This window comes from Barbus barbus (assembly GCF_936440315.1).
Source record: "Barbus barbus genome assembly, chromosome: 15".
NCBI lineage: Eukaryota > Metazoa > Chordata > Actinopteri > Cypriniformes > Cyprinidae > Barbus > Barbus barbus.
The window spans coordinates 27,776,111-27,802,726 of record NC_136743.1 but is presented as its reverse complement, the minus strand read 5'-3'; the positions used below and the strand labels follow the sequence as shown (position 1 = coordinate 27,802,726).

Genomic DNA, 26,616 nt, shown 5'->3' with positions numbered 1-26,616 from the left:
TCAACGCTGCGTAAGCTAAGACGCTTTGGGAACGATATACCAAACATGCCAAGCTAAAAACGCTGCCCTATCTGGCCTGATTACGAACCAGACAGCATACACGCCTGGTTCAAGCAGATAAAACCTGGGAACCCAGAGCCGTGTCAAGATCCAAGTTATAGAACCTGATAAAAGTGTGCGGAGAGGACCATCCTGCCGCTACACAGATATCCTCTAGGGGGACCCCTCTAAAAAGAGAGGAAGCCACACTCCTAGTAGAATGAGCCCGAACGCTGAGAGGTGAAGAAAGGCCACGCACCTCATAAGCCAGTGAAATAGCGTCCCTCACCCAGTGAGAAAGTCTGTGCTTCGATGTGGCAAGCCCAAGGCGGCCAGCACCAAAGCATAACAACTACTGGGGAGACAGGACAGAGCATGTGAAGACTTTCATCCTCGCCTGAAGCAAAGGGAGGAGGATGGAAAGAGTGCCTTGGGAACATAGCCAGGTCTAGGCCGTAAGGTCACCTTGACCAGACCCTGGGCGAAGTCCATACACATCTCGCTGACAGAGAGAGCTTGCAAGTCCCCAACTCTTTTCAAAGACGTTAGTGCCAACAAAAGAGTAACCTTGAGAGTCAGAATCTGTTCTGGAGCTGACTCGAAGGGTTCAAATGGGGCTAACATTAGACCCTCAAGGACGACTGATAAGTCTCAAGAAGGAACTCCCATGAGGCGTACTGGTCTCAGACGCCGGACACCACGCATAAACGCAGAGACCAACCTAGGTGAATCTCATCCAGCTCTCTCAGAGCAGCGATGGCCGCAACATAAACCCTTAAGGTGGTAGCAGCTGCCCCTGCAGCAAGTTTCTCTTGCAGGAACTCCAGCACTGGACCAACAGGGCAGCTGACTGGGTCCACTGTGTGGGCTAAACACCAAGACTCAAAGACCTTCCATTTGGACGAGTACAGCTTCCTAGTGGAGGGGGCTCTGGCACTAGCGATATTCTCCTGAACCTCAGCAGGAAGACCAGAAGTCAAAACCTGTGGCCTTGGATGGGCCATACCCACAGCTTCCAGATCTCGGGTTGAGGGTGCCAGATCTTGCCTTGAAGCTGAGAGACAGCAGGTCCTGCCTGATCGGAATCTCCCAAGGGGGCCGATACAGAAGAGGAATCAGCTCTGAGAACCACGTCTGGGATGGCCAGAATGGGGCTACGAGTAGGAGATGGACAGGAGATGTGCTGCTCTTCTTCACCCAGCACAGAACTGCCGGAATCAGCTTGACGGGAGGAAACGCATACGGCCTCATGTCCGGTCAATGGTGAGCAAACGCATCTATTCCCAGAGGTGGCGGGGAACTCGGGGAGAACCAAAGTGGACATTGGGACGACTCCTGCGACGCAAAGGGGTCCACTTCCGCTTTGCCGAACAAATCCCAAATCTGGGCTACCGTTTGTCGGTTCAACATCCACTCCCCCGACCTGAGCTTCTGTCTTGACAAAGTCGGCTGCGAGGTTCAAGACTCCCAGGATTGAACCGCTCTCAAGGAGAGGAACTTGTCCAAAGGAGGAGACGGCGTGCATGTCTGTTTAGGGCGCGCGACCGTGAACCCCCTTGACGATTTATATGGGATACTACCGCCGTGTTGTCCGTCCTGACAATCACATGACACCCCCTGAGTGAGGGGAGAAAGTGAATAAGTGCCAGGAAGACGGCTCTTAGCTCCAGGCAGTTTATGTGCCAGGAGAGGAACTCTCCTGTCCAAACTCCGCACGCCGGTCTGCCCTCAAAAACCACGCCCCAGACTGTAAGGGATGTGTCCGTCGTGCCATGAAGCCTAAGAGCTTGCGACAAGTGCTCACGGATATATGATGGTCTAGCTTGAAGTGGGCCAAACATGTATTGAGGCTGGAAATCTGGGCAGGAGCCAGACAGGCCTGCATTTGAACGGAATCCAAGTGAACTCCCAAAAACACAGTTTGTTGAGAAGGGGAGAGAACATTCTTCTTGGTGTTCATTCTGAGGCCAAGAGCACGAATGTGGCAGAGGACGACATCCCTGTGACAGCTCACTGACTCCCTGGAGAGGGCCAAAATGATCAATCGTCCAGGTAGTTGAGTACACGAATGCCCTGGAGCCTCAGAGGGGCCAGAGCAGCATCGAACGTCGAACTTATGAACGTCCTCGGTGCCAAAGCCAGGCCAAAGGGAAGAACCTTGTATTGGGAAGCCAAAAGCGAACCGAAGGAACTTCTTGTGCCGCCGAACGACCTGAATATAAAAATAGGCATCTTTCAGGTCGACAGTGACAAACCAGTCTCCCACTCGAATCTGTGACATAATTGTCTTCAACATCAACATCTTGAACTTCCCTTTGTAAAGGGAGAGGTTTAGACGACGCAGGTACGGGGCCTGTTGGCTGTGGGATAAAACCGAAAGTGTGTCCTATCACGCGAGCCGCAGGAGACAGGTATTAGGGGGAGAAAGCCTGATACATCTCCCGACTGCCACACTGAAAGAGATTGAAGATGGCCGTTTGCTGCACACCGAAACCCGCTGGGCGGATGTGACAGATCTGAGTGAGGAGAGTGTGTTAGAGGTGGGCAGAAACATTTGAACGGTCTGGCCCTGCCTCATGAGGTTTCTGGGAAAATTCTCCTCATCCTGACTCCAGAGTCAGGAGCGACTCGATGGAGCTGAAGCGGCAGGCTTGTTGGGCCGCTTCAGGTCAATCCACCTGCGAGGTCGCTGGTGGGGCAATGGTCGACCGCGGGCTCCCCAGACCCTGGTAGGAGGGGGATGAGCCAGGGCACTGCTCCTACTGGCGGTCTCCTTCCTGAGCAAGGAGCGCTCTCTAGACAAGGAGGATGAGGGGGTGTTAGAGTGGTCCCTCGTCCTCCTAGGCATAAACTGCCTGAGGGCAGCTGACTGGGACTTGGCGAACCGAAACTTCTCCACCACAGAGCTCACTGCCTCCCCAAATAGTCCAGTTTGAGAGATGGGGAGAGAAAAACTTTCTCCTTCTCACAAATCTCCGTGATAATAGGCTGTTAAAATAAGTGTTCTTTAAGTATAATTTTACAGACAATAGTTACTGGTTTTTATTTTTTCCTCAGCGTTATTGCCATTTGATTATTACTGATGAGATCATAGACAGTGGCAGCTTTAACAGGCTGCATTCAGACTAATGCACAGATCTATTTTGATATATCAGATGTTTTGTCCTGCTCTGAAAACATAACTGACTGTGTGTACATCAATTTCGTATAAAAGTATTCTAAAATGCAAGTGCATTTAACTGCAGCCACAATCGAGCTTCAGGACAAACAAACAAAGCGCACGTGAAAGTCTGCCAGTGCGTGAGTTTCGTGCATCTAATAGTACTGCATTCCAAACGGTATAAATGAAAGCATATCTAAAGTAAAACATGGCGGGTGGAAGCACACACTGTCAAGCAATGCGCCCGTGTCTCACAGCGCAAATTCTGTGCAATGAAGCCCGCCGCGACTCCAGCGCACACACGTGCCATATGCGGGAAATATATATAATTATAATGAGATATAATGCTTTATATAATGTTGAGATTCCTGTTCTAGAAATGTATGCAAATTCTTGCTTATTTAATTAAATAATGGCTTATTTGCAATTTTAAACATGCCATTTAAAAAAACTTGTAATATATAAAAAAGCAATTCTTCATATAATCAATCAACTGGGGAAGCATGGTGACTTTTTTTACCCTATTAACCTGCGTTGTCCTTGATAGGACATTTTTCAACAGAAAAATAATTCAGTAAAACTCGTACAGTAATTTACCTCTGAGAGACATTCAAATATCAAAAGCAGACAAACAAAGACCGTTTCATTTGTGACCATTAAATTGGTGGTCTGAAGATCAGACACATTAAAACAATCCATTAGAAAACATTTCAAATCAGTCAGCAAAAATCAGACGAGAGCCTCTAATGAAACGTACATTCTCAGTTCAGCGTAGACGCAGTGTCTGGTGTTCATGATCTCAGTTAACTGGCGGATGAAAGCCTCCAGACCCTTGACCTGTCGGGCTATGCTATTGAAGTTTTCCTTCGCCTCATGGAACTGCCTGGAAGATTCAATGAACAACAACTTCACCATTACAACATCATAACATTTATATGTATCTCACCTGCATGATAAACAATGTAGATGCACTTCATTGATGCAAAGGGCAAATAACTGCATGGTACTGTGGCAGTACCATGGTACATTATCAGGTGAACTACTCTGATTATTATATTCATATGTTAGGTACCATGGTATAATTCAGTATAAATTGTAATATGACAAACAGTTTATTTTAAGAATTTAGGGGAGAATCAGAGAGGAAATATGTTTAAATATCCTGCAAAATTGTAAGACATGCAAGATGTAGATGAGTTTGTTTCCTCATCAGAACAAAGTTGGAGAATTTAGCATTGCATCACTTGCTCACCAATGGATCCTCTGCTGTGAATGGGTGCCGTCAGAATGAGAGCCAGCTAAAAACATCATAATAATCCACACCACTCCAGTCCATCAGTTAACATCTTGTGAAGCAAAACGCTGCATGTTTGTAAGAAATTAATTAATCATTAGTGTTTTAACTTTATACCATTGCTTTTGGCTAAAATAGAGTCAATAATCCATAATAACGCTTCCTCCAATGGAATAAAATCCATCTCCTTTTGGAATCTCACATGGAAATATTTGTTTAGAATTGCTTTGGGCTGTTTTTTGCTTGTAAATGCATATTTCTCTCTTGATTCAGAGAAAGCAGTATTATGGTAGAGCACTCATTCGATGTAAAAAAAAGACAAATCTTAATTATAGTCTTTTTTCAAAATTAAAAACACAGCTTTTCACTTCACAAAACATTAATTGATGGACTGGAGTGGATTACTTGTGGATTATGGTGATGTTTTTATTTGTTTGGACTCTCTTACTGACGGCACCCATTCACTGCAGAGGATCCATTGGTGAACAAGTGATGTAATGCTAAATTTCTACAAATATTTTCCGATGAACAATCTCGTCTACATCTTAGATGTCCTGAGGTAATTAATATTTGCTGAGTAAATTTCAGCAAATATAAATTTTGGGATTTTATTCCTTTAAAGGGGTGGTTGACGTTTTTTTTTTCCTAGGCTTGATTGTCTTTATGGGGTGCAGTCTAACATTTGTTAATGCTTCGTTTAAAAAAAATAAAATAAAAAATACATTTTTCACATGATTTAAACACCACTCTGTCCCTTCTCCTATAGAGACATACGAAATGGGCTCTGATTGGTTAGCTGGTCCAGTGTGTTGTAATTGGCTCTAGTGCGCATCTAAACATCCCGCCCCTTACCTCAGCGGCATGTGCTCCGGTTGTATTGTAAACAATGGCGTTGTCTATATTGCTTATCAATTTGAGCCCGATTGTCAAAAATACCACCCGGTCATATTTGTTTGACAGCTGGAGACTGTGTCTATGTACCTGACGATAGTGTCTCTGTGTCCTTGCTGGTCCTGCTGTGTGTTGATCTTGTGTCTGAGGCGGCTGATCTCGCTGTCCAAACTCTTCGCTGTTCTCCTCACATCCAAGCGCTCGGGGCAAATTTCTGAGGCTTTTGCAATGGAAGCCTGTCAAAAATAGATTAAGTCAAACAAACGGAAATCTCTTCACATCGAATGGATCAGTGTTAGATGTCAGGGTTTGGTCACCTGTAACACCTGGTCCTTCTCATTCAAGTTCTTCTTTAGTGTCTCAATCATGTCCACATGGGCTTTCCGCTTCTCTTCATAGTGTCTTTTGTGATGTTTACTCCTCGCCAACTCCTGATCACTGTTGCTCAATTGCTCCTACAAGCGATCACGTAAAAACAAAACTGTTAACCAGATTGGACACATTGATAATTAAGAATGTGTGCTGTAGTGGATTGTTCATTAGTGAACCTGAAGCTCATGATCCTTATTTTAAAGCTTGACAGCCTGCCATTTTTAAACATTAGCTAAAAGCTGTCCACTGATGATGTTACACACACTCTTGCCTTCTTCTCTAACCTTAATGGGCTCAGCTTCCTCTGCGATGCTGTTAAAAGCTTCCCTCTGCTGCCGTGAGAGCTGCTCAGCCTCCTCATATTCCTTCTTGTGTGTCAGCACCTGGTTCTGTGCAGCTTCAAATTCCTCTCGACACACACTTATTCGGCTGCTGAGCTCCTCCAGTTCCTCTTCCTGAACACAGAGCCATAATTAGACACAGAAACCCACCGAAACATTTTCCTTTATAATGAGTGAATCTGTTTGTTACCAAAGGTTTCAAGTCTTCCGACTGAGGTTCCTCAACATTTTGCAATTCTGTCAGCTCTGCTTGAAGCCTCCGACAACGTTCCTGTTAGTCAAAATAAACAAAAACAAATACATATTAGAACATATTTGGTTCAAATGCTATGATGTGGTCTGTGCATGGCAGTTATTTAATGACCTGGGCTTTCTTGCGGTCTTCATAGGCTCTGCGAAGAAGAGTTCGGTTCTGCCTCTCGTCCTCAGTGACCTGCTGCATTTCCTGCTGAAAGCGATCCAAATGTGTACTCTGAACTTGTAAAGCAGATTGCAAATGTCTGCAGAACAAATACAAAAAAAAAGGTTTTGATCTTTTCTTGGTTGTTGATCAGATTGAAAACTGTCCACATGAATAGTCATCAAAATTAATGAAAAACATCCAAATAAAATAAAAATATGGGGGTACAAAAAAAAGGTAATGACAAGGTCTCAGTGCAGACAGGAGGCTTGACAAAGAAGATACATTTTTAAACTGTTCCCATTCAAAAGTTAAAGGGGTGGTTGACTGCTTTTTTTTTCTAATCTTGATTGTTTATGGGGTGCAGTCTAACATGAGTTAAAGGTGGGGTATGAGATTTTTCAAAAACGCTTTAGAAAACGGAGTCAGGGCCGAATACCAAAACAAACTTGTAGCCAATCAGCAGTAAGGGGTGTGTCTACTCATGATGTGGAGGAGAAAACGTTCAGTGAACAGCCGAGCCAAGCGACAGAAAGATAGAGATGGCGGATAAAAAACAAGAGGAAAACAGCTGCGGAATGATAAGGCAAGAAGTAGGACTAGGGATGCGCGGTATACCGATACTGGAAAAATACCGGTATATATTATATTTCAAACGGTACGATATCATAATTTTGCTCAATTCGGTATTTCATACGCTGCTGTTGCAAAATGCACCTGTAGGTGGCAGTGCTTCCCAAATTGCTGCGCAACCGGTAAATGTGACAACAGAACAACGCGATGGATCAAACAGATGAAACTCAGCGCACCCAAAATTAATAAATAAAGAGAACAGAAGTGAAATATGGAATTACTTTGGATAAAAAACAGATGACAAAGGTGAAGGAACTAGCCTTACTGCACCTGTATGCAAGCGTTGCTATAGGCCTAAATCATGTTGCCACAGGAACACATCAAATCTTTTTAAGCATTTGTCGCTTGCTCATCCAGATCTTTTCAAAGAATTAAGAGATCGACAGGTGAGTGCATCATTCATAAATTCAGATTTGATTTTACCTTTTATTTACATCTGATCAACGCACATTCAGATGTAATACAGTAAGCGCAAATGTGCATGTGAGACACGCTAGAATCAATGAAGTTTTGGTCATGTAATACATGCACTTGCATTTCAATCAAATTTTAATTGGATATGAATTGAGCAAGAGTTTTGCTATATTAATTTTAGTATCAATGATATTTAGGGAATGTTTCTGACGCGCTGCCGACCGCTAATATGAAGCAAGTGAGAGAGTGAGATGTATATTTAATGCTTTTTCTTTGGTTGAGTCTGAAATCTGAAAACAGTCTGAGAGAGAGAAATAATAACATGATTTTGAACATTACTTTGAGTGTTAGAATAACACTTTACAATAAAGCAACATTTGTTGCATCAATTGCGCAATTTCAGTGCTATTTTTTTTCTTCAAAATGAAACCTGTTTCCGGTAGGTTTTTTTTTTAGGAGACATTTAGTTTGCACTGTGTTTGCACTGAAAAGATAAGATTTGAATATATTTATAATGCAGTTAGCCTATTTTTTTTTTCTCCAACATCAAAATGTAACCTATGTTCCCTTTAGGTTTTTTGCTACAGTTTGATACAAAGGTATTAACATATGAATCTGTTTTTATTATTATTATTAATAATATATATTTTTTAATTCACTTATCTTTTGAGGCTGGTTATTTGTCACCTATGGTATCGATTTAGTATCGATACCGAGGTACTACATTCTGGTATCGTACCGAAGCCAAAATTATGGTATCGAGCCATCCCTAAGTAGGACCCGTGTAAATATCGGATCAGCTTTCCAGCGCTGCTTTGTTTCTTCTCGATAGTAACACCGTGTCTACACCGGATGCGGCGCGTCGCAACAGCTAAAGTGTGCCTACACTGGATGCGATAAAGCGATCGTTGAAAATCATTTGAAATTTGTGTCAGCACGTCATAAATAGAACGCAGCAGTAGTTTTCTGTCGGGGATTTCTCGCGTCGAACCGCACAGCATCCAGTGTAGACAGCATCCCTGATTATAATGACTTCTATAGTATTTTCTCGCACCGCTCACGTCTGGTGTAGACACGGTATAACATTGGTTTTGCTTTGTTTTACAGAACTAATTGCCTGGGTTGCGTAGGTTACGTATGTGTGGGGCGGAGCTATCAAAATAGGGGAGAGACCCTTTTGGGGTAGGGGCATGTGTTTTGGTGATTTCAAATATCAACATTGGCTTCCAGTAGGGGTGACCCCGAAGAAATAATATATTTTGTATTTTCTAGGGCTGCAACAACTAATCGATAAAACCGATTATCGATAATGAAAATCATCGAAAACTATTCGATGACTGATCAAAAAGTGAACACGTGTTCCTGCAGAACAATAATTTTACCTATTGGTTAACACTGTTGGTTAGTTTGTGTTTTTATTCTATTGTTATTATTATCTTAATTTTTGATGAAGAGATTTAAACTATAGGCCTATATACAGTGCTTAAATATATTAAAACAAATTTATGCAAGGTTTATATAAGGTCTGTGCCACTGCTGCTCTAAACTAACTGTATTGGTGTTTACTAAAATAATTTTTTAGCTATCTGAATTAGTCTTTTTTGGACTTTTTGTATAATGTTTTAAATTGTCAAATAAAACAAACAAAAACACACATTATAAAATATGCTTGGAATAATAAAAATATATTTTACATAAGTATTTTAAAATACATTTTACACAATAAGAATAAATTTGTAAATAAAATTCATTTTATTTACAGCACACAATCATGTGACTGGCCACGTGAGCAGCGTGTTCTCTGGTTCGCAGGATCACAACACTCACTCCTCCACTGTGAATAAATCTGTGAGGTGATACGTAAATACATTTTTACAAACGTCCATATGAGAAACAATTACCGTCCGAATCGGGCTTTAGGCCTTAAAAACTCTTAAATTTAGGTGTATCAAATTTAAGGACCCATGGGAGCAATGTTCCCTCTAATTTTTTTTAGAGCTAGTATTAATTGGTCAGATGGTGGCGAAAAAGATGTCTTTAGATGTTTTTTTTTTTTTTTTAAATGGCTAAAACCATTTCTAGCATTTTTCTTGCATTCATTGATATTCACTTGTATATGCATATTGTATCTTATATTTTAACATAATATTGTATTAAAATGTGAATAATAGATGACCATAGATGAAGAAATATATATTAATACAATAACATTTTACATACCAATTAGATTTCCTATACTCTTTAAATAAGCATAATTTATTTCATCATTGGTCTGCACATCCACATGAATAAGCGTAACACAAAAACACACAAAGTCATGCCTCAAGTCTCCAATCTTTAAGCAGTTTACATTATACTTTGCATACAAAGAAATGTAACCGCCTTATCCTGTGTGTTGCATTGTACTATGTTTTTACTCCATAGTTAAACAAGAAAAACCCATTAATATTATTTCCATTAAACTCCACAGACAAAATGCTACTATCAGTGTATTAAACTAATTAATCAATGGACGTTTTGTGTTAATATTTGCCGGAAAATTATGCAGGTATACCCGCTGTTGTTGTCTGACCCTATGGACAGCGCGGAGTTGTTTGGAACTACTGAGAACTCCATGAACCACGTGACCGCGCGGCGGCGAGATCAAAGCGTGTCGCAACTCTGTTTCTCAGCGGCTCTGGTCAGCACCAAGCTTCAGACACGCCCTCCGTCAAGCGTTGATGCTGACGCCCCGTTGAAGCAGCGCTGCGCAGAATGATCACCGTATGACATCAAAGTACCGCAAGAGCGATTTGAATGCATAGGATCCGACTGCTTTCTTATCGCTCTCGTGGTACTTTGATGTCATACGGTGATCATTCTGCGAACGCGGCGCCTATTGACTCCGTTTAGGTCTGCCGCCTTGTTGCACGTCACGTGAGTGACAGCGGAACGTGGCCAATGAGGGAGAGGAGAAAAGTGATAGAGATTTATGATTGATTGGTGAATTAATAGTGTTTTGTTACTGTGTGAGTGTGACCAATAACGCGTGAATGCAGCATGATCTGAATGCAGGGAAATACACCGAAGTGAATCGCCGTCATTTAGATATGAGATCGCATTTATGTATGAATCGAGATCGTGATTTTTTTTCGATTAATCGTGCAGCGGTTCTAACTCTGTCGTGACATCAGCTCTATAGCGGTTTGCCTGAGCATTGCTATTCTTTCCCTTTTACTGGAGCATTCAATTAAATGGCTTCCCAACTAATTTTTGTGTGCACGAGGCACATTATTTCTTCTGCGCATCTGCGGTGGAAGAAGAGCGTGGTAGAGGGAACACTGCGTGGGAGCCCTGTATTTAAGGTAGCCCGTCGGGCAGGGCAGTGATACATTTTGGTAGCCCGACTGGAAAACACAATAGCCCCGGGACGTCGGGCTAGCGATTTTGCGAGCGCTGCTTATGTTTACCAAGACTGCATTTATTTGATTAAAAGCATTTAAAATAAATGTTTTCTCTTTAAATACATTTTAAAATGGAATTTATTCCTGTGACGGTAAAACTGAATTTTCAGAATCATTAATACAGTCTTCAGTGCCACATGATCTTTCAGAAATCATTCTAATATACCGATGTACAAGAAACATTAATTTTTATTATCAAAATTGAAAACAGTTGTAATGCTTCATATTGTAAAGATCCCCCCCGAATTCTTTGATGAACACAAAGTACGAAAGAACAAAATGTATTTGAAATTGCAATGTTATAACATTATAAATGACTTTATATGTGCTGCTAAGGTGTTCTAAATTGTTGCTAGATGGCTGCTAGGTTGATCTGGGTGGTTGATACAAGTTAACTAGTTGAACAGATACTAATGTTACTGGTAAGATGCATCACACCCAGACATACCATCAGTTTATAATCGTGCACCGTTTCAGTTCTGTTGTATGCTGCTTTAAATGCCTTTTTTAAAGTCAGCTGGATTTTGATTAGCTGTCAATGTTTTCATCATTCATCAGCTGGAAATAATGATTATGAAAGTGATTCCAATTATAGAATTCTTCTGTCATCTCAAGTGGTTTGTTGTTTTTCCATCTCATCCATTTATTAATGACTGTAAAACAAGGCAGTGTTGCCATTAGGCCCCATGCTTTAGGTTAAAATACATTGCATGTACGAATTTCAGCTCGGTCAAGTTAAGGATTTAGAAAAAAAACTAAAGACCTAAATTGTGGTAACTAATTGAATTTCTTTTTGCCATGCACTGAAAAGTGCATATTTCATATTTTCAAACCTGATTTCCTCTTCGACATCTCTGCTGAGGTATTGTGCTCTGTTCTGTTCAGAGGAGTAGTAACGGTTAGAGAAGACCTGGTCCCCCTCACGCGTGAAGGCCTCCCTGCAGTTATATGGTCGTTCTACACTCTGCATGACCCTTCTCGCATCTTTAGCGTTCTGTGGGAAAATCAAGAGAGCTCTTCACTTCACAGGATGTGGAAACACACTATGATCAAAAAGGGACATGCTTGTCGGCCTCCTCATGGTCTTACCTTGATGAGCAGAATGGTTTCAATTCCCCTCATGTCGATCAAGCAGTTGGCCACAACTGGATTCTCAATGTCAAGTGCCTGGAGCACAGTTGGATATTCACGGTGATTGATAGCCCTGAATACCCCCCAAAAATATTTAATTAATCTTTTCAATCATACACATTTTCTTTTCTTTTGTGACACTAAACTTATATTGGCTACAAACCAAAGATGTGAAGTTCTGGTTCAAAACCAACAAGCTGAAACTTTCTAAATAACATTAGTAAGGAAAAAGAGTCAAGTGGGTCATCAGCACTGACTTTTTACACAACTTTAGATCAACTGGTACATGTGGATTTACCATTTTATTAATAGCTTTTAATACAATGACACCAAATTGGCAGAAAATTTGAATAACGCAAACAGTGGTAATCATACCTAAATGAGATAACAGATCAGAGATCTCTAGCTACCTGCCCCTGACATCATAGACCGTGTTGGTAAATGAGCTGACGATGATCTGAGGTCTTCTGCCCTGCTGGAAGTGGCGACTCATGATTCTCTGTAACTCTCTCTCGTCAGCGTGGTTATCGCAACAGAAAGCTAACATCAGAGCCTTCAGACAACACTCAACTGCAAGACCTAGCTCCGGATCCCGCAGTCGGATACAGAATCCTAGAAACAAAACAACCAGTAAACAACAAAATACGACATATGACACTGTTTCTCCTAAAGCCCAAAGTTTACTTCAATTGTGATGAAACACATAGCCTTTCAAAGTATTGGTTTTTTAATTGTGTACACGAACACATGGGCACCAGAATGTTTCATCCCTGCCCAGTGATTGCCCTATTTTTCTCCAGAAGTGATGAAATCAAATTTATTTTAAAAGTAACTTTTAACCCCCTGAATCTGAATTCTGAGGTTCAAGATACTTACCGAGCGGTCCAACAGGTTTCTTCCTGAACTGACCCCGCCGGTCAGCCTCATCTATAGCCCTTAGCAGCGCTGGCATATGCTCACCAAAACGACAAAGTCGGTCATCTCGACTGCTTTCCATTGCAGCCAGGTCACGTCGCTTAGATTCCATCGCTCGCTGCAGGTCCTGCTTTTCATGGCTACAAAAGAAAAGGAAGAGTACATTATAGACAAAGTGAGACAGATAAAATAAGAATTAGAAACAAGGACATTTTTGTTGTACATTTAAGATCCAGTGAACCCAAAAGTTTGGGACCACTAGTGAAATACATATTTTTCCCTATTTTAATTATTTTAATTAGATAACATTTTTTATTAAGAATTATGTGATTGGATTTTCAATGAAAGCAAGAAAATCTGCTGAGACTTCCCATTATCACTGTCAGTAATAGAGTGGAACAGTCGGGTTTCAGAACTAAAAAAAAAATCATATTCATTTTCTCAGTAGAAAAAATGATTTGAATGATAACTTTAAGACTGTCTAAGACCTACTGTGAGCTCAGAGGTGGTTTATCGATGGTATACGCATCTGTTGAAGCAGCATTTTTTCAAAAGCAGAATTCCTAGTGAAAAACTACATTACCTATGATTCTGAAGAAAAATCTCCACCTATCAGAGAACTGTAAATCACGGCAAAAGAACGCTTTAATGCCGCCAACTCCCACGAAGCACTATGAATGATGTAGAGTCAGCATCCCTGGGCTCTCAAACTACTTTAATATTTATAAGCCTAACATTCATATTTTGCAATAAATGTAAAATAGATTGTTTCTATATGTATAATCAGCATCTTTAAATCAATAGTTTCATATTTCTCCACCATTTTTTATTCAATTACGGCATTCACAATGCTTCAGAGGATTGTAGTTTTTGCTCTCATTAAAGCCATTATGTACACAGTCTCGTACCTTGACTTTTTGTCCAATTTTAAACAGAATTTTGCTTTAATTTGAAGTTTGTAATGTTGTAATTTTATCCTCATAGCTAGTTTGGTTCAAGGCTTAAAACTTTTTAATATAGCGCTTTTTTCTAGCAGATGTAACTAACTAAAAAAAAACAAAAACGATATAGCGTTTTTTTTTTATTTCTTGATTTACATCCATGACTAATATCAATGAATGGTGCGACTTTTTAAACATCACAGTGGAATCTCAGAAAAGACAACAACTGCACTAACCTCATTCTACCCAGTCTGTCTTTAGCTGCAGCGCAGGCCTGTTGAAACTGATCGATCTGCTGAGCCAGAGTGGAGTCCTGGAAACGTAGTTCTTCCAGCTCAGCCTCAATGTGACTCATCTTCTCCACACGAGCATGAGTGTCAGCCGAGTTTGTCTGACTTATGCTGGACAGAGAGGAGTTGGGTCATAATGAAACAGCTAGAAATGGCAAAAGGATAATGTTATGTAACGTTGTTTCCTTTCGGTACACTTTTGAAGTACCTGTGTTTGAGTTCTCGGATCCGCTTGTTAAGCTGATCTTTATCCTTTTCAAGGTCTCTCAAGTTAGTTTTTTTACGATGAAGGCCAGCCTAAACCAAGAAAAATGAAAAACTAAAAGTACTGAGAATTGAGCACATAAAATGTCCTATTTCCTTTCTTATGGTGTTGTGATTGTGCACCTCAGCGGCTTTGAGATCTCTGTTGCGCGCCTGGGCTCGGCTCTTCAGCTCAGCACACTGTGGCTGCAGCTGCTGCATCCGCTGTGTCACACCCTCCAGCTGATCCTGCAACTGTCCAAATATCCTGTTGGCCTCCTGAACTTTCCCCTACAAACAAACAAAACCCAAAATAGACACACTGCACATTACTGTGAATCAAACATAATTAGATTTTCATTAAAGGGGTCATATGATGCCATTTCTAGTTTTCCTTTCACTTTGGAGTGTTACAAGCTGTTCGTGCATAAGATCCCTAAAGTTGCAAAGACTAAAGTCTCAAACCTAAAGAGATATTCTTTATAAAAGTTAAGACTTGTCCACGCCCCCCTAAAACGGCTCATTTAATCACGCCCCGCATGTCTACGTCACGGTGTGGGAAGATTTGCATAACACCACGCAAATGTATACGCAAAGAAAGGGGGCGTGATTTTTATTCTCGCTGTAGTATTGTTGCTGCCACCAGCGCCATGTCGTGGAGAAGCTGTGTTTCAACGTGAAAGCAAACTACTTTGCTTGGGCTTCCAAAAGAGGACACAACTAGAAATCAGTGGTTAAGTTGTATTTACAAAACTGTTCCAGAATAGTTCAACCCAAATATTAGAGTGTGTGCAGCGCATTTTACGGAGGACTCTTTCCTGAACCTGGAAGAGTAGCCTACAATGCTGGCTTGCACAAAGGCTGTTTCTATAAAGTGGGGCAATTCCAAACTTTGCAAGGACAGTCTGGCGCTTCTGACTCACAGCCTGTAAGTATGTTTTCAAATTTAAAGAATTTGCCACTGACGATTCAAACGTGAGTTTTGAGCAGTTTAGAATAGTGTTTGTTGTTTCTCCAATCACAAATGCAGACATGGTAATGTTTACAATTTTTACAATACAATGCGATGGGTTTTATTGTTTTTGTTTCATCACGCCGGGAAACGCCATCACAATACGGTAAGGGGCGTAACATTTCCATCACATGCTTGAGGTATTTGACCAATCACAATGCACTGGATAGTTGGCCAATCAGAGCACACCTCGCTCATACGTCATATGACCCTTTTAAGTATTTTCTTCAATAAAATAACCAGAGCTGCTGGCTGTGCACAACTCAACAGAGCTCTGTAATAACAGCAAAAAGCTTTGAGGGTTGCTGAAAGATGGCAGTATGAAAGTTAGAATATCAATGCCGTTAAAGTTGTGATCTACTGTGGCCAAGAGTGAATTTTTGCTCGCAATATCCTAGCAAATGGCCTACTGTTGCAAATGGTCTAATCTATGCCATTATGGAAGAAAAATACATAAATCCTAATAATCTTCACACTTTCCGTGAGCCTATTAATGTCCATAAACTGCATAACTGTAACTGTTTTTCTGAGTATTTCTCATTGGTATCAAAACACAGTAAGACTTACAGTAAATCCTGGTGTGCCAAACCTGATTGTGCATCTAGCGTTAATAAAGCCGAAAACCCAAAATCATGTCATTGCAATAATAAATTGGTCATATGTTGACAAATAATCTTATTGTAAAAATGAGATGAAAACAAGGCAACACTCTTGAGCGTGTCTGATAAAGAAATTGATTGGTTAGCAGCAACAAATCTTTGAAAGTTATTAAACTTTTGTTTTAAATACTTTGTGGTAGGTTTCTTGAAAATAATTTTTACAAATGTTTTAGGTGTTTTCAATACAAGAATTTGACTGTTGTGCCATTACTTGAATTTCTTTCATGTCAGTCTATATCTAGAATAAACTCCCACATCTGCTAGGAGGAGAAACCTCAGCATGCGCAAATATGGCTGCCAGGTGTTGTGCGACAGGACCACCAACTGCACAATAACATCAATAATCACTGCATACTTTTTTTGCCTGTCCTTTCTCCTTTCATATAACTTTTAGTGTGTAAGTGTCTATAATTTTATGTTACCATTGCTTTGGAAATGTAAAGCATTTTGTTTTTTCCATGCCAATGAAGCTATTTGAATCTGAATCTATACTGTCGAATAATGTATTTCTGCTAAACCTGGCCCTAAACTGTGAAAACTGGAAAACAAACAAACATTTTGACTGATTTAAACATCAGTCTCATTCTGGCCAAAAATTCCAACTTCGGAAGGAAAAGCTGAAATCTGGCCCAAACTACCCTGTAGTCAAATGTGCGGCTTTGTGAACACTAGAGGAAACTGGACCACAGAAACTCCAGATAATATTCAGTCACCTCCCACTCTTCCATCTTCTGGTCATATTTGACAGTGGCCTTTTCTTCAACTGTGATTCGTTCTCTCATTGGCTTCATGTCCTGCTCCACCTCTGCCACCTGATGAACATGGACATACATTTCAGTATTAGGTCACGATCTTCGGTTATGAGATATTTAAAGCATGTGATCTTCTAGAGGTGGGAACCATAAATAATTCATGATTCAGGTTCAATCAGCGAATGAGTTATTACACTGATTAAAACAGATGAATTCTTAGTCATTCTGACTAAATCATAAAAAAAAATCCTTTGTCAATCAAACTGGTCAGGCCGTATGTTGGGGGGGGGGTAAAAAATCTATTTTTTGATGAGTCGCTATGTTAACAATAATAACGTTACCTGCTTGACGGAAAAGGTTGCCAGGTTTTCACAACAAAACCCACCCAATTACTACTCAAAACTAGCCCAAACTAACTGCATTTCAAGGGGTCCCCCAGTAAAAATCGTGTTCCAGGGGCTAAAATACACGTTATTGGGGACGATTTAACCCGCGGACATGAAAAACAACCCGCGGCAAGTGATGAAGTAGCCCAATTCCGCTGGAAACCTGAGGATTTGGCAACACTGTGATGGATATTAATGTCTACAACAGACACGACACGCTGGCAGTGATTCCTTACCAGAGCCCAGGCCATCTGATTCTTCAGCTCATCCAACTTCTGCTGCATTTCATCGAGTGAAGCCAGACTTTTATAGAGCTCTTCTTTCTCATGGTACTTTCTCTTCAGCTCTTGTAGAGTCTGTGTGAGAAGAAATGGTGTGCCAGAATTCAGAGAGTGAAAGAGAACTCTACTGCCATCTTAAAGAGCATCTAGTCTAGCAATCCAATCAGATACTGTTTCCAAAGCTGCACCATCCAATACATAACTTCAGTTCAGTTACATAAACCACTATGTAAATGTGATCATTTCAGCATTCACCTCCCTGTGCTTCTCCACTGCATTCTGGGTCATGGTCTTTGTCTTCATGATATAGCTGTAATCTTCTTTCATCTGATCAAGCTGAGTGGCCTTCATGAAAAACTAAAGAAAAAGAGCAAAGCAAATGTCAAGTTTGTATTTGTTATAAGAGGAACAAATGCACAAACACACACACAAAGTCTCACTTTATATTTGTCGCCTTCTCCTTTGGAGTGGAGAAAGTGTTTACTCATTTCCTGAGTTAGGATAGAGACTGGATTGTCCACCTGAGCAAGAAAAAAAAACAATCATGTATATCAAAACAGATCATTTAAATAGTTTTGTTAGCAAACATTTAGAGAATTGAGAGGATCTTTAGCCATACCTGGATGTTAAAGTGATCCAAAATGGAGATCAGCTCCTCCTTTTTTGATGACACTAAGTGACCTGGGAGACAGGCAAATCAAATTGTCAGATTTTTGTGCTAACTGTCATGTGGTAGAAGCCAACCAAATTAGGCAGATGTCACCATGGACAGGTTGCGTGACTTTCCCTCATCCTCAAACACCACGAACAAAACTATGCAAGGTTAAATAAATATAACCCAGACTACAACAAATACAGGTTCACTAAAGAGTATAAACATGGTTCGTACCAACCAAGTGTGTTTTCTGCTGTGAAATACTGGGCATGAATCCATCGAATTTGGTATGACTGACAACTTTGGTACTTGATATCCAATCTAAAGCAAAAGCGGCGGAGCACCACAGATGCCACATATGTTGTGCAAATGTGCACATCTGACTCGACTGTCTGTCGATTACACATCAGGAAAGAATTAGATGCTGGCTTTAATTACAAGTGCTTCAGCAAATCTTCACTTGCCTTCTGTCACGAGAGCACAGACACAGACCGTGTCAAAGTAACATTTTTAGGAGCAATAAGTATGGAGTTGAAAAGTTCAAACGAAAGATTAACAATTTCAACTGAAACTGTATGAATCACTATTAAATGTATAAATTGTCTTGACATTTTTTATATAACTCTGACTGTATTTGTCTGAAAAAAGAAAGTCATATACATCTAGGATGACTTGAGGGTAAGTAAATCATGAGAATTTTCATTTTTGGGTGAACTATGCCTTTAAACAGGTCAATTCATATGGATTATTTTTATAATGCCTTTATGAACTCTTTAAAGTGTAAAAGTTTTGGTTGAATGCACTTTCAAAAGTAGGAAAGAAATCTCTCAGGTTTCATTTAAAATATCCTTATTTATGTCTTGCACATGAACATGGATCTTATGGGTTTGGAGCATCATGAGGGTAAGTAAATCATGACAATTTTTAACTCACTTTAACTCACAGTCTTAATTTAAACTTCCCAAAGTAAGTGAGTACCCAAAGGTGAAATGGTTCTGTATTTGTAAGTATACCTGTTTTACTTCTTAGTTTATATGTCCGCGTTCCCTCGCTGGAGATACGAAGATCAACGAAGATAGACTGGCCAAACACTTCTGGCTTATATGCATCACGACCCCTGTTCCTCAGAGTGATGGACACATCTGCAGAACTAAACATTCCAGAAACAAAAACATGAGATAGGGGTGTGCCATATCATACGATCCACGATAATACCGGTATAATTTTTTACATGATAAAAAAAGTGTCATATCGCGATATCAATGATATAGCGACGCGATGACGTATTTCCTAGGGATGCACTGATTGTTTGGCAGCCAAAATTATTGGGTCGAAAATAAGCAAAAAGACCTAATAAATTGTACCGAACAATGACGTTACGCGATCAAATAGAGCAGCAAATGCAGCAAATATGACGGCAGTGTGGAAGCATTTAAAACTGTCAGAGAATGATAGTTGCCTTGCCTTGCCTTGCCTTGCCTTACTGTATGATGATTAAAATCGCGAAATGGCCTTAAACAATTAAATACACTGCAGAACGTTATGTTTTCTAATACACGCATAAATTGCATGTGTTCAAACAGCGCTGCAGGAGCTCGCGAGGCCGTCTCGTTAGCAAGGGTTCAAAGTTAAAAACCGCGAGGGATCATCTTCGCTGAAACAGTGTTACTCGTCAGTTGCTCAGTAACACTTTTATGAATTTTTACAAGGCATGTGACAATGTGATACGTGCATCTTCCCAAATTAGTAATGAGAATAAATGATAAATCTGCTGCTGTCAGCCAACAAAAAGGACTTCTTGCGGGTTTCTGTCAAAATAAAAGCTCCATCAACATTCTTAAATGTTAGCATTGTAATTTTACTGTTGTTCTGTTAAATAAAATAAAAAAGACAATAATAATGATAATAATTACAGTTGGGCAAAAAAGTATTTAGTCAGCCACCAATTGTGCAAGTTCTCCCACTTAAAAATATGAGAGAGGCCTGTAATTTTCATCATAGGTACACTTCAACTATGAGAGACAGAATGGGGGGAAAGAATTAAGGAAATCACATTGTCTGATTTTTAAAGAATTTATTTGCAAATTATGGTGGAAAATAAGTATTTGGTCAATAACAAAGGTTAATCTCAATACTTTGTTATATACCCTTTGTTGGCAATGACAGAGGTCAAACGTTTTCTGTAAGTCTTCACAAGGTTTTCACACACTGTTGCTGGTATTTTGGCCCATTCCTCCATGCACATCTCCTCTAGAGCAGTGATATTTTGGGGCTGTCGCTGGGCAACACGGACTTACAACTCCCTCCAAAGATGTTCTATGGGGTTGAGATCTGGAGACTGGCTAGGCCACTCCAGGACCTTGAAATGCTTCTTACGAAGCCACTCCTTCGTTGCCCGGGCGGTGTGTTTGGGATCATTGTCATGCTGAAAGACCCAGCCACGTTTCATAGTAGTAGTAGTAGCCCTTTATTGTCACTAGTCACAAGTACCAGCAAAATTAGCCATTAACCTGTCCATTTCAGGACAGGAAGACAGGGAATTGAGGAAGAAATACAGCATAACATGAGGAAGGTGGGGAATGAAAAAAATAACCCCCAGACTATGCTCCTTTGGGAGTACAGTGTGAGAGCAGGAAAAACACCCCAGCAACAAAAGCACATCATAGACACACGACTTTGCAACAGGGGAGGTAATCCAGCTCCGGCAAGCAGCCATCCGGTCCTGCAGCCATTCTCTGGTCACAGACCCGCTTGTCAGACTGGCGGTACAAAGCGGCGAGGGATCGGGGGTGGGGAGATGAATGCATATCTGTATATGTTCGTGTGTGTGTGTGTGTCTGTATGTAAGAGTACGTGTGGAAGGGGGGAGGAACGCGAGAGCGTCTCACTGCAGAGCTCTTCCCGGGGTTGTTTTTTCCAACAACGGCCTTGGCCGAGGCCAGTGCTGGTTGAGGGGAGCCGAAAGAAGATAAGATTGCGATTGTTTGGTCTTGGGGCGAGTAGCCGCATTTCAATTTTCACGGCTACTCTCTTTGTCCATTTTGGTCTCCAAATCCATCAATTTTCCTTTTCAAAGCCGTGAGCTTCTAAGTGATAGTATCCATATTGCGGTTAATAGTCTCAGTCTCAATGCTGACCGCTCTGCCCACTGCTTCAATCATAACAGGCAGCCTTGTGAGGCTTTGGACAGCTGTTCCCATTTCCTTAATTCTTCGATAACCCAGGGCAAAGCCTAAACCAATCAGCAGAAGACCTGTTATCATGGTTCCGAATAGGTAGATATCTTCAATGTCCTCCACAGAAAGAGCCGCCAGACACACGACCCGCCACCTTTCCCATGCGTCCATCGTGTAGCCAGCTGCGAACGTTCCGGCAGGGCAGTCAGGTTCCCCCGAACCCAAGCTTCTCGTCGAGAAGATGGTGTCAATTGCGTTGAGAGACCAGTTGATCAAATCCATGATTTCCAGTTTGGAGAGCAGTGCAGAGAAAGTCTCTCAAGTATTAGACAATAGATGAGACGAGAGAGCAAAGCAGGGAAAGTAAGGGCAGGAGAGGGAGAAAAAAATGCGTCCGCCTTCGTTGAGAGCCAAGAAGAATATCTTCAATGCCCTTGCTGATGGAAGGAGGTTTTCACTCAAAATCTCACGATATATGGCCCCACTCATTCTTTCCTTCACACGGATCAGTCGTCCTGGTCCCTTTGCAGAAACACAGCCCCAAAGCATGATGTTTCCACCCCCATGCTTCACAGTAGGTATGGTGTTCTTCAGCATTCTTTCTCCTCCAAACACGATGAGTTGAGTTTTTACCAAAAAGTTCTATTTTGGTTCCATCTGACCATATGACATTCTCCCAATCCTCTTCTGGATCATCCAAATGCTCTCTAGCAAACTTCAACTGTCTCTCATAGTTGAAGTGTACCTATGATGAAAATTACAGGCCTCTCTCATCTTTTTAAGTGGGAGAACTTGCACAATTGGTGGCTGACTAAATACTTTTTTTGCCCAACTGTATAACAGCTCTATTAATACATTAATTATAACGTTCACACATAGTGTTCAAATTGGTATCTGTAATATTTTCTAATGTTTTAAAATAATTCCCTTCTGCTCAGCAAGGCTGCATTTATTTGCATGAAGGGGGTCTCAAAAATGGGCACAAAATATAAATTTCACTAACTTATTAAATTTAAATGGTAAATTTTAAAGTTAAATTGTGCTTTTTTGGTATAATATCTGCTAGAATGTTAAAAAATGTTCAAAGTTAAATTGTTGTTTTGTATTAGTGTACAATGTTTAAAAATATTATTTTTTTCCATGTAGTGTCCATTTAAGTCATTTAACACTTAATATTGGAGGCATCCAAGTTATTCAACATATTTGAATAAATATATATATTTTTTTAAGTCACACAATAGTTACTTTCCCTGGTAATTGGCTACTTTTATAATGATGTAGGCTAGCTCAGTTACTAAGTTTTTTTTTTTTTTTAAAGTAACTTGCCCAGCACTGGTCACTACTATCACACTATAATGCTGCTTCTGCCACCTTATGACAATCGATTTACACTTCAAATTAGGTAGTCTGTCATCAATGACAGTATCTCATTGGAAAAGGATGGAAAATGCCCTTCATTGTGTTTGCACTAATAAATGCTGCTGCCTGCCAGCTGCAATCACCAATAAAAGAAATCCAGAGAAATCTGGATAGGGGTGTCGTACCTCTCTCCTTCCTTCACAAATCCTTTGAGTGAGGAGCCTCTGTTCGTGGTGTGTGCTTTACCGCCCAGAGCTACAATCAGAGCTGTCAGCACGGCACTTTTTCCACCTAACACACAAATACACATGAAACAACTATAAATAAAAGCCATTAAAACTTCACCAGCGTTGAAAACAAGCAATAACAACCGTCACAAAACTGTGTCCCTTGATATGTTTTCTTCTTATTGTAGTTAATGATATGCCTATTTAAAAATACATGATTATGTAATCTATCATCCAAATTATAGATAACTACAGTACTTCATTAAATCCCGCTGAAAATAAAAAAACGACAATATTTTGTACATACAAAAGATCTTGTACTTGTGATAAAAAATATTTTATTGGGTACTTACAAAACAAAATTTTGGGTGAACTGTTCCTTTAATTAGTTTATGTCAAACAGCTGTCAGTTGATTAAGGTTCAAACTTAGTGACCTCTTATAATTTGATGCAAGAAATATTTCTGTGAGGCACAGTGCACACTTTTATGGCTGCAATGTTCCCTAACCAGGGTTCTGTGGCCCCCTAGTGGTCCAGAATGTGGTATACCTATTTTACAGCTTAAAGTGAAAAGTGAAGTGAATGTGAAGGAACGTGTGGCCAAGTATGGTGACCCGTACTCGGAATTTGTGCTCTGCATTTAACCCATTCAAGTGCACACACGCAGTAGTGAACACACACCCGGAGCAGTGGGCAGCCAATGCTGTGGCACCCGGGAAGCAGTTGGGGGTTCGGGGCCTTGCTCAAGGGTCTCACCTCAGTTGTGGTATTGAGGGTGGAGAGAGCGCTGGTTATTCACTCCCCTCACCGACAATTCCTGCCGGACCTGAGACTCGAACCCACAACCTTCGGCAACAACCCCTTAAAGGGGTAGCTTTCCCAAAAATGTAAATTCTGTTATTTTTGTTTTCTTTGCACACAAAAAGTATTCTCGTAGCTTCCTAAAATTGCGGTTGAACCACTGATGTCACAAGGACTGTTTTACTGATGTCATTATACGTTTTTGGGACTGGGATCATTTCAGTTGCATTGCTATCTATGCAGGGTCAGAAATCTCTCGGACTTCATCAAAAATATCTTAATTTGTGTACTGAAGATCTTACAGGTTTGGAATGACATGAGGGTGAGTAATTAATGACAGAATTTTAATTTTTGGGTGAACTATCCCTTGAGTCTTTGTATAATGCTTTAATTCTTGATTATTACATTATGGAACACATTTATGTTAGCACTATGTATTACTATATTTTAACATATTACAATGTCCTTTAAAAAAGAACTGCAAATAAGGCTGAATATTTTAAAGTTCAACTGGACAAGCCAAGTGACATTATGTCTCACTCTCAAAAAACAACTACTGGTGAGGAACATGTCAAGGCTAAATGAAAGGCAAAAAAAAAAGAGTGAATACCATGCATGATACTTTATTATCAACATCAAAAGGGTTCAATGAGTTAATTCAATGGAGGAATAATCAGACTGACAAACAAGTAGTCTGGATTTTGAATCTAAAATAGTTACTAAAAACATTGCCATGATTCAGGATTTTAAAATTGACACGACACAGAAAAATCTATTTTCATGCAACTAAAAATGAAATATGGAGGAGGACTTACTTCCATTGTTTCCTACGACAAAGTTGACGTTCGGACCAAACGCAAAGGGACCAAGCATCGAGTGACACATGAAGTTCCTTAGAGAGACACTCTCTATGATGCCCACTTCACCTGTGACCTGAAAAAACACATACATAGATGTGTATGGGGCCATCACAAGCAAAAGTCTATGCAGAATGTGTATAAGGTATTATACATAAGGTATGTTATAGTAAAAATGAGCAGTCGAGACAGTTGTACTGTGCTGCACAAGCCTTACACTCTGTGATGTGCTCAAGCCATCTCCTGGACTGAAGTAGCCCGTTTCATCCTCTTCAGAGGACTCGGGTTCAGACAAACGGCTTCTCTTATCAGGCGTCTGCCCTGAATTACTGCTCTTCCTCTTCGACATCTCCTACAAACATCAAATATGTATTATTCACAGTAAACACACAGCCATTCATATCCTTTATTGTCATCATTACACTGCCACTTCACTTAATCAGAGGTCAAACCACAAGTGGGAATTTGCACAGCATGTTTTCCATGTCTTGCTGCAAATAAAGTCTGTAGTTTTAGCTTAAAAACGATTAACACCAAATCTTATTAGATAAATGTAAACTCTTAAATTTTGATTAAAAAAAATAACAGATACACAGACAAACGGTTTACAGTAAGATGTATAATAAATAAACAACCCCCTTTTACTTCAAGAACATGTTTTAACTAAAGTTAATTGTAACTTCTTACCTCACAATTCAGAAAAGATTTACATCTTAGTCTAGGACTAGGCTTAAGCCTTGTCTGTGAAACCGGGGGTAACTTATATGTTTATTGCAGTTACTAGCATTGTACAGTAAGCCTACAAAAATAAATCTGGAAATGCATAACATAGACTGGCATGTTTTGGTATTATTCTGGTTTTGATTTGGCATTGAGCTGGCCATGAAACACAGACCTGACAAAACTGATCACGATCACAGAAACCAGATCAGATATTCGCTTTCTGCTAAAATGTTGACGGACAGGCGACAGACTTTAAAAGCTGATACCACTAGTTCCTAACAACCGCTGCGGACATGTAAACACAAACGCGGAGGCTATATGTCAGTGATTATAGTGTTTTTATGTCAAAAGTCAAGTGCGTGAAACAAACGCAACATACCAGTAAACCCTCCTCTTGCTCCTCGCGCGTTGAGTCGACCGCTCACAGAGCGCGATGGCGTCAGGACACTTCCGGCTTGTCTCCACCAATCAGATGACTCGCAGCCAAGAGGTGGGTGGTTGAAAAATTCATGTATTTTCAAAAACATCCTAATCCAGTAATTAAATCACAAACGAGTGTCATAAAGAAGTAATGGAAATTAAAAAAGTGTGTGAACCATGCGAATAAACTTTTTTTTTTTCAATTCAGCAAAGGAAGAATATACAAATATATTTTCTAATCACATATCTATAAATATTCTCTACTATGTATCAGTGTTTCTAATAAAAAAAGTGTATTTAATAAAATAAAAAAATATGTCTACTTTTTGCAACTTTGTTTAACCATCATGTGTACGATATAGGGATTTATTTCGGCTTTTTTTTTATTTATTCAGTTGCACATTGAAATTATCCACCAAACACATAGAATATTCAAAATAACCATCAAAAGTGCTCAATAATATAATTTTATCAATAAAGATTTTAATATAGCCTATGTTAATGTTTGAACACAATCTAAATAATTTTGTGAAAGATTTTGAATGAGTTCTTAAAATACTAAAATACCCACCAAAAGTGCTCAATTCTAACTTTTATAACGTTTTACTTATAAATAACATTTGCAGTTTCTATTGCATTTTGCAGTTTTGTGCAGTATTTTTTTGTAAGGTTTGCTTGCCATCTGAACTTTTCAGAAGACTCCCTTAAAAAAAAACAAAAATCAAACAAACAAACAAAAACAGTGAAGCATTTAGCATTTTAGCATTTTAGCATTTGATGATTAAATTAACAAAACATTAA

The 26,616-nt window shown here is 40.0% G+C and overlaps 1 protein-coding gene across 1 annotated transcript in view; it reads right to left on the bottom strand.

Moving 5' to 3' along the window:
- LOC306881216 (structural maintenance of chromosomes protein 6-like) overlaps window positions 1-25,814 on the bottom strand; it is a 30,424-nt gene extending 4,610 nt beyond the window's left edge. Inside the window, exons 1-23 of the mRNA XM_079435197.1 lie at window positions 25,775-25,814; window positions 24,890-25,024; window positions 24,631-24,748; window positions 22,973-23,078; window positions 19,266-19,402; window positions 18,217-18,278; window positions 18,038-18,118; window positions 17,853-17,954; window positions 17,553-17,672; window positions 16,892-16,990; window positions 14,652-14,798; window positions 14,473-14,561; window positions 14,211-14,375; window positions 12,995-13,173; window positions 12,529-12,730; window positions 12,077-12,191; window positions 11,821-11,981; window positions 6,462-6,597; window positions 6,288-6,368; window positions 6,041-6,211; window positions 5,702-5,839; window positions 5,475-5,620; window positions 3,957-4,082 (exon numbers count right to left, since the gene is read on the bottom strand). Of these exons, the coding sequence (XP_079291323.1) occupies window positions 3,957-4,082; window positions 5,475-5,620; window positions 5,702-5,839; window positions 6,041-6,211; window positions 6,288-6,368; window positions 6,462-6,597; window positions 11,821-11,981; window positions 12,077-12,191; window positions 12,529-12,730; window positions 12,995-13,173; window positions 14,211-14,375; window positions 14,473-14,561; window positions 14,652-14,798; window positions 16,892-16,990; window positions 17,553-17,672; window positions 17,853-17,954; window positions 18,038-18,118; window positions 18,217-18,278; window positions 19,266-19,402; window positions 22,973-23,078; window positions 24,631-24,748; window positions 24,890-25,021 (2,813 nt within the window). The 5' untranslated portion in view covers window positions 25,022-25,024; window positions 25,775-25,814. The remainder of the gene's footprint in view (window positions 1-3,956; window positions 4,083-5,474; window positions 5,621-5,701; window positions 5,840-6,040; window positions 6,212-6,287; window positions 6,369-6,461; window positions 6,598-11,820; window positions 11,982-12,076; window positions 12,192-12,528; window positions 12,731-12,994; window positions 13,174-14,210; window positions 14,376-14,472; window positions 14,562-14,651; window positions 14,799-16,891; window positions 16,991-17,552; window positions 17,673-17,852; window positions 17,955-18,037; window positions 18,119-18,216; window positions 18,279-19,265; window positions 19,403-22,972; window positions 23,079-24,630; window positions 24,749-24,889; window positions 25,025-25,774) is intronic.
- Window positions 25,815-26,616: the final 802 nt, after the last annotated feature.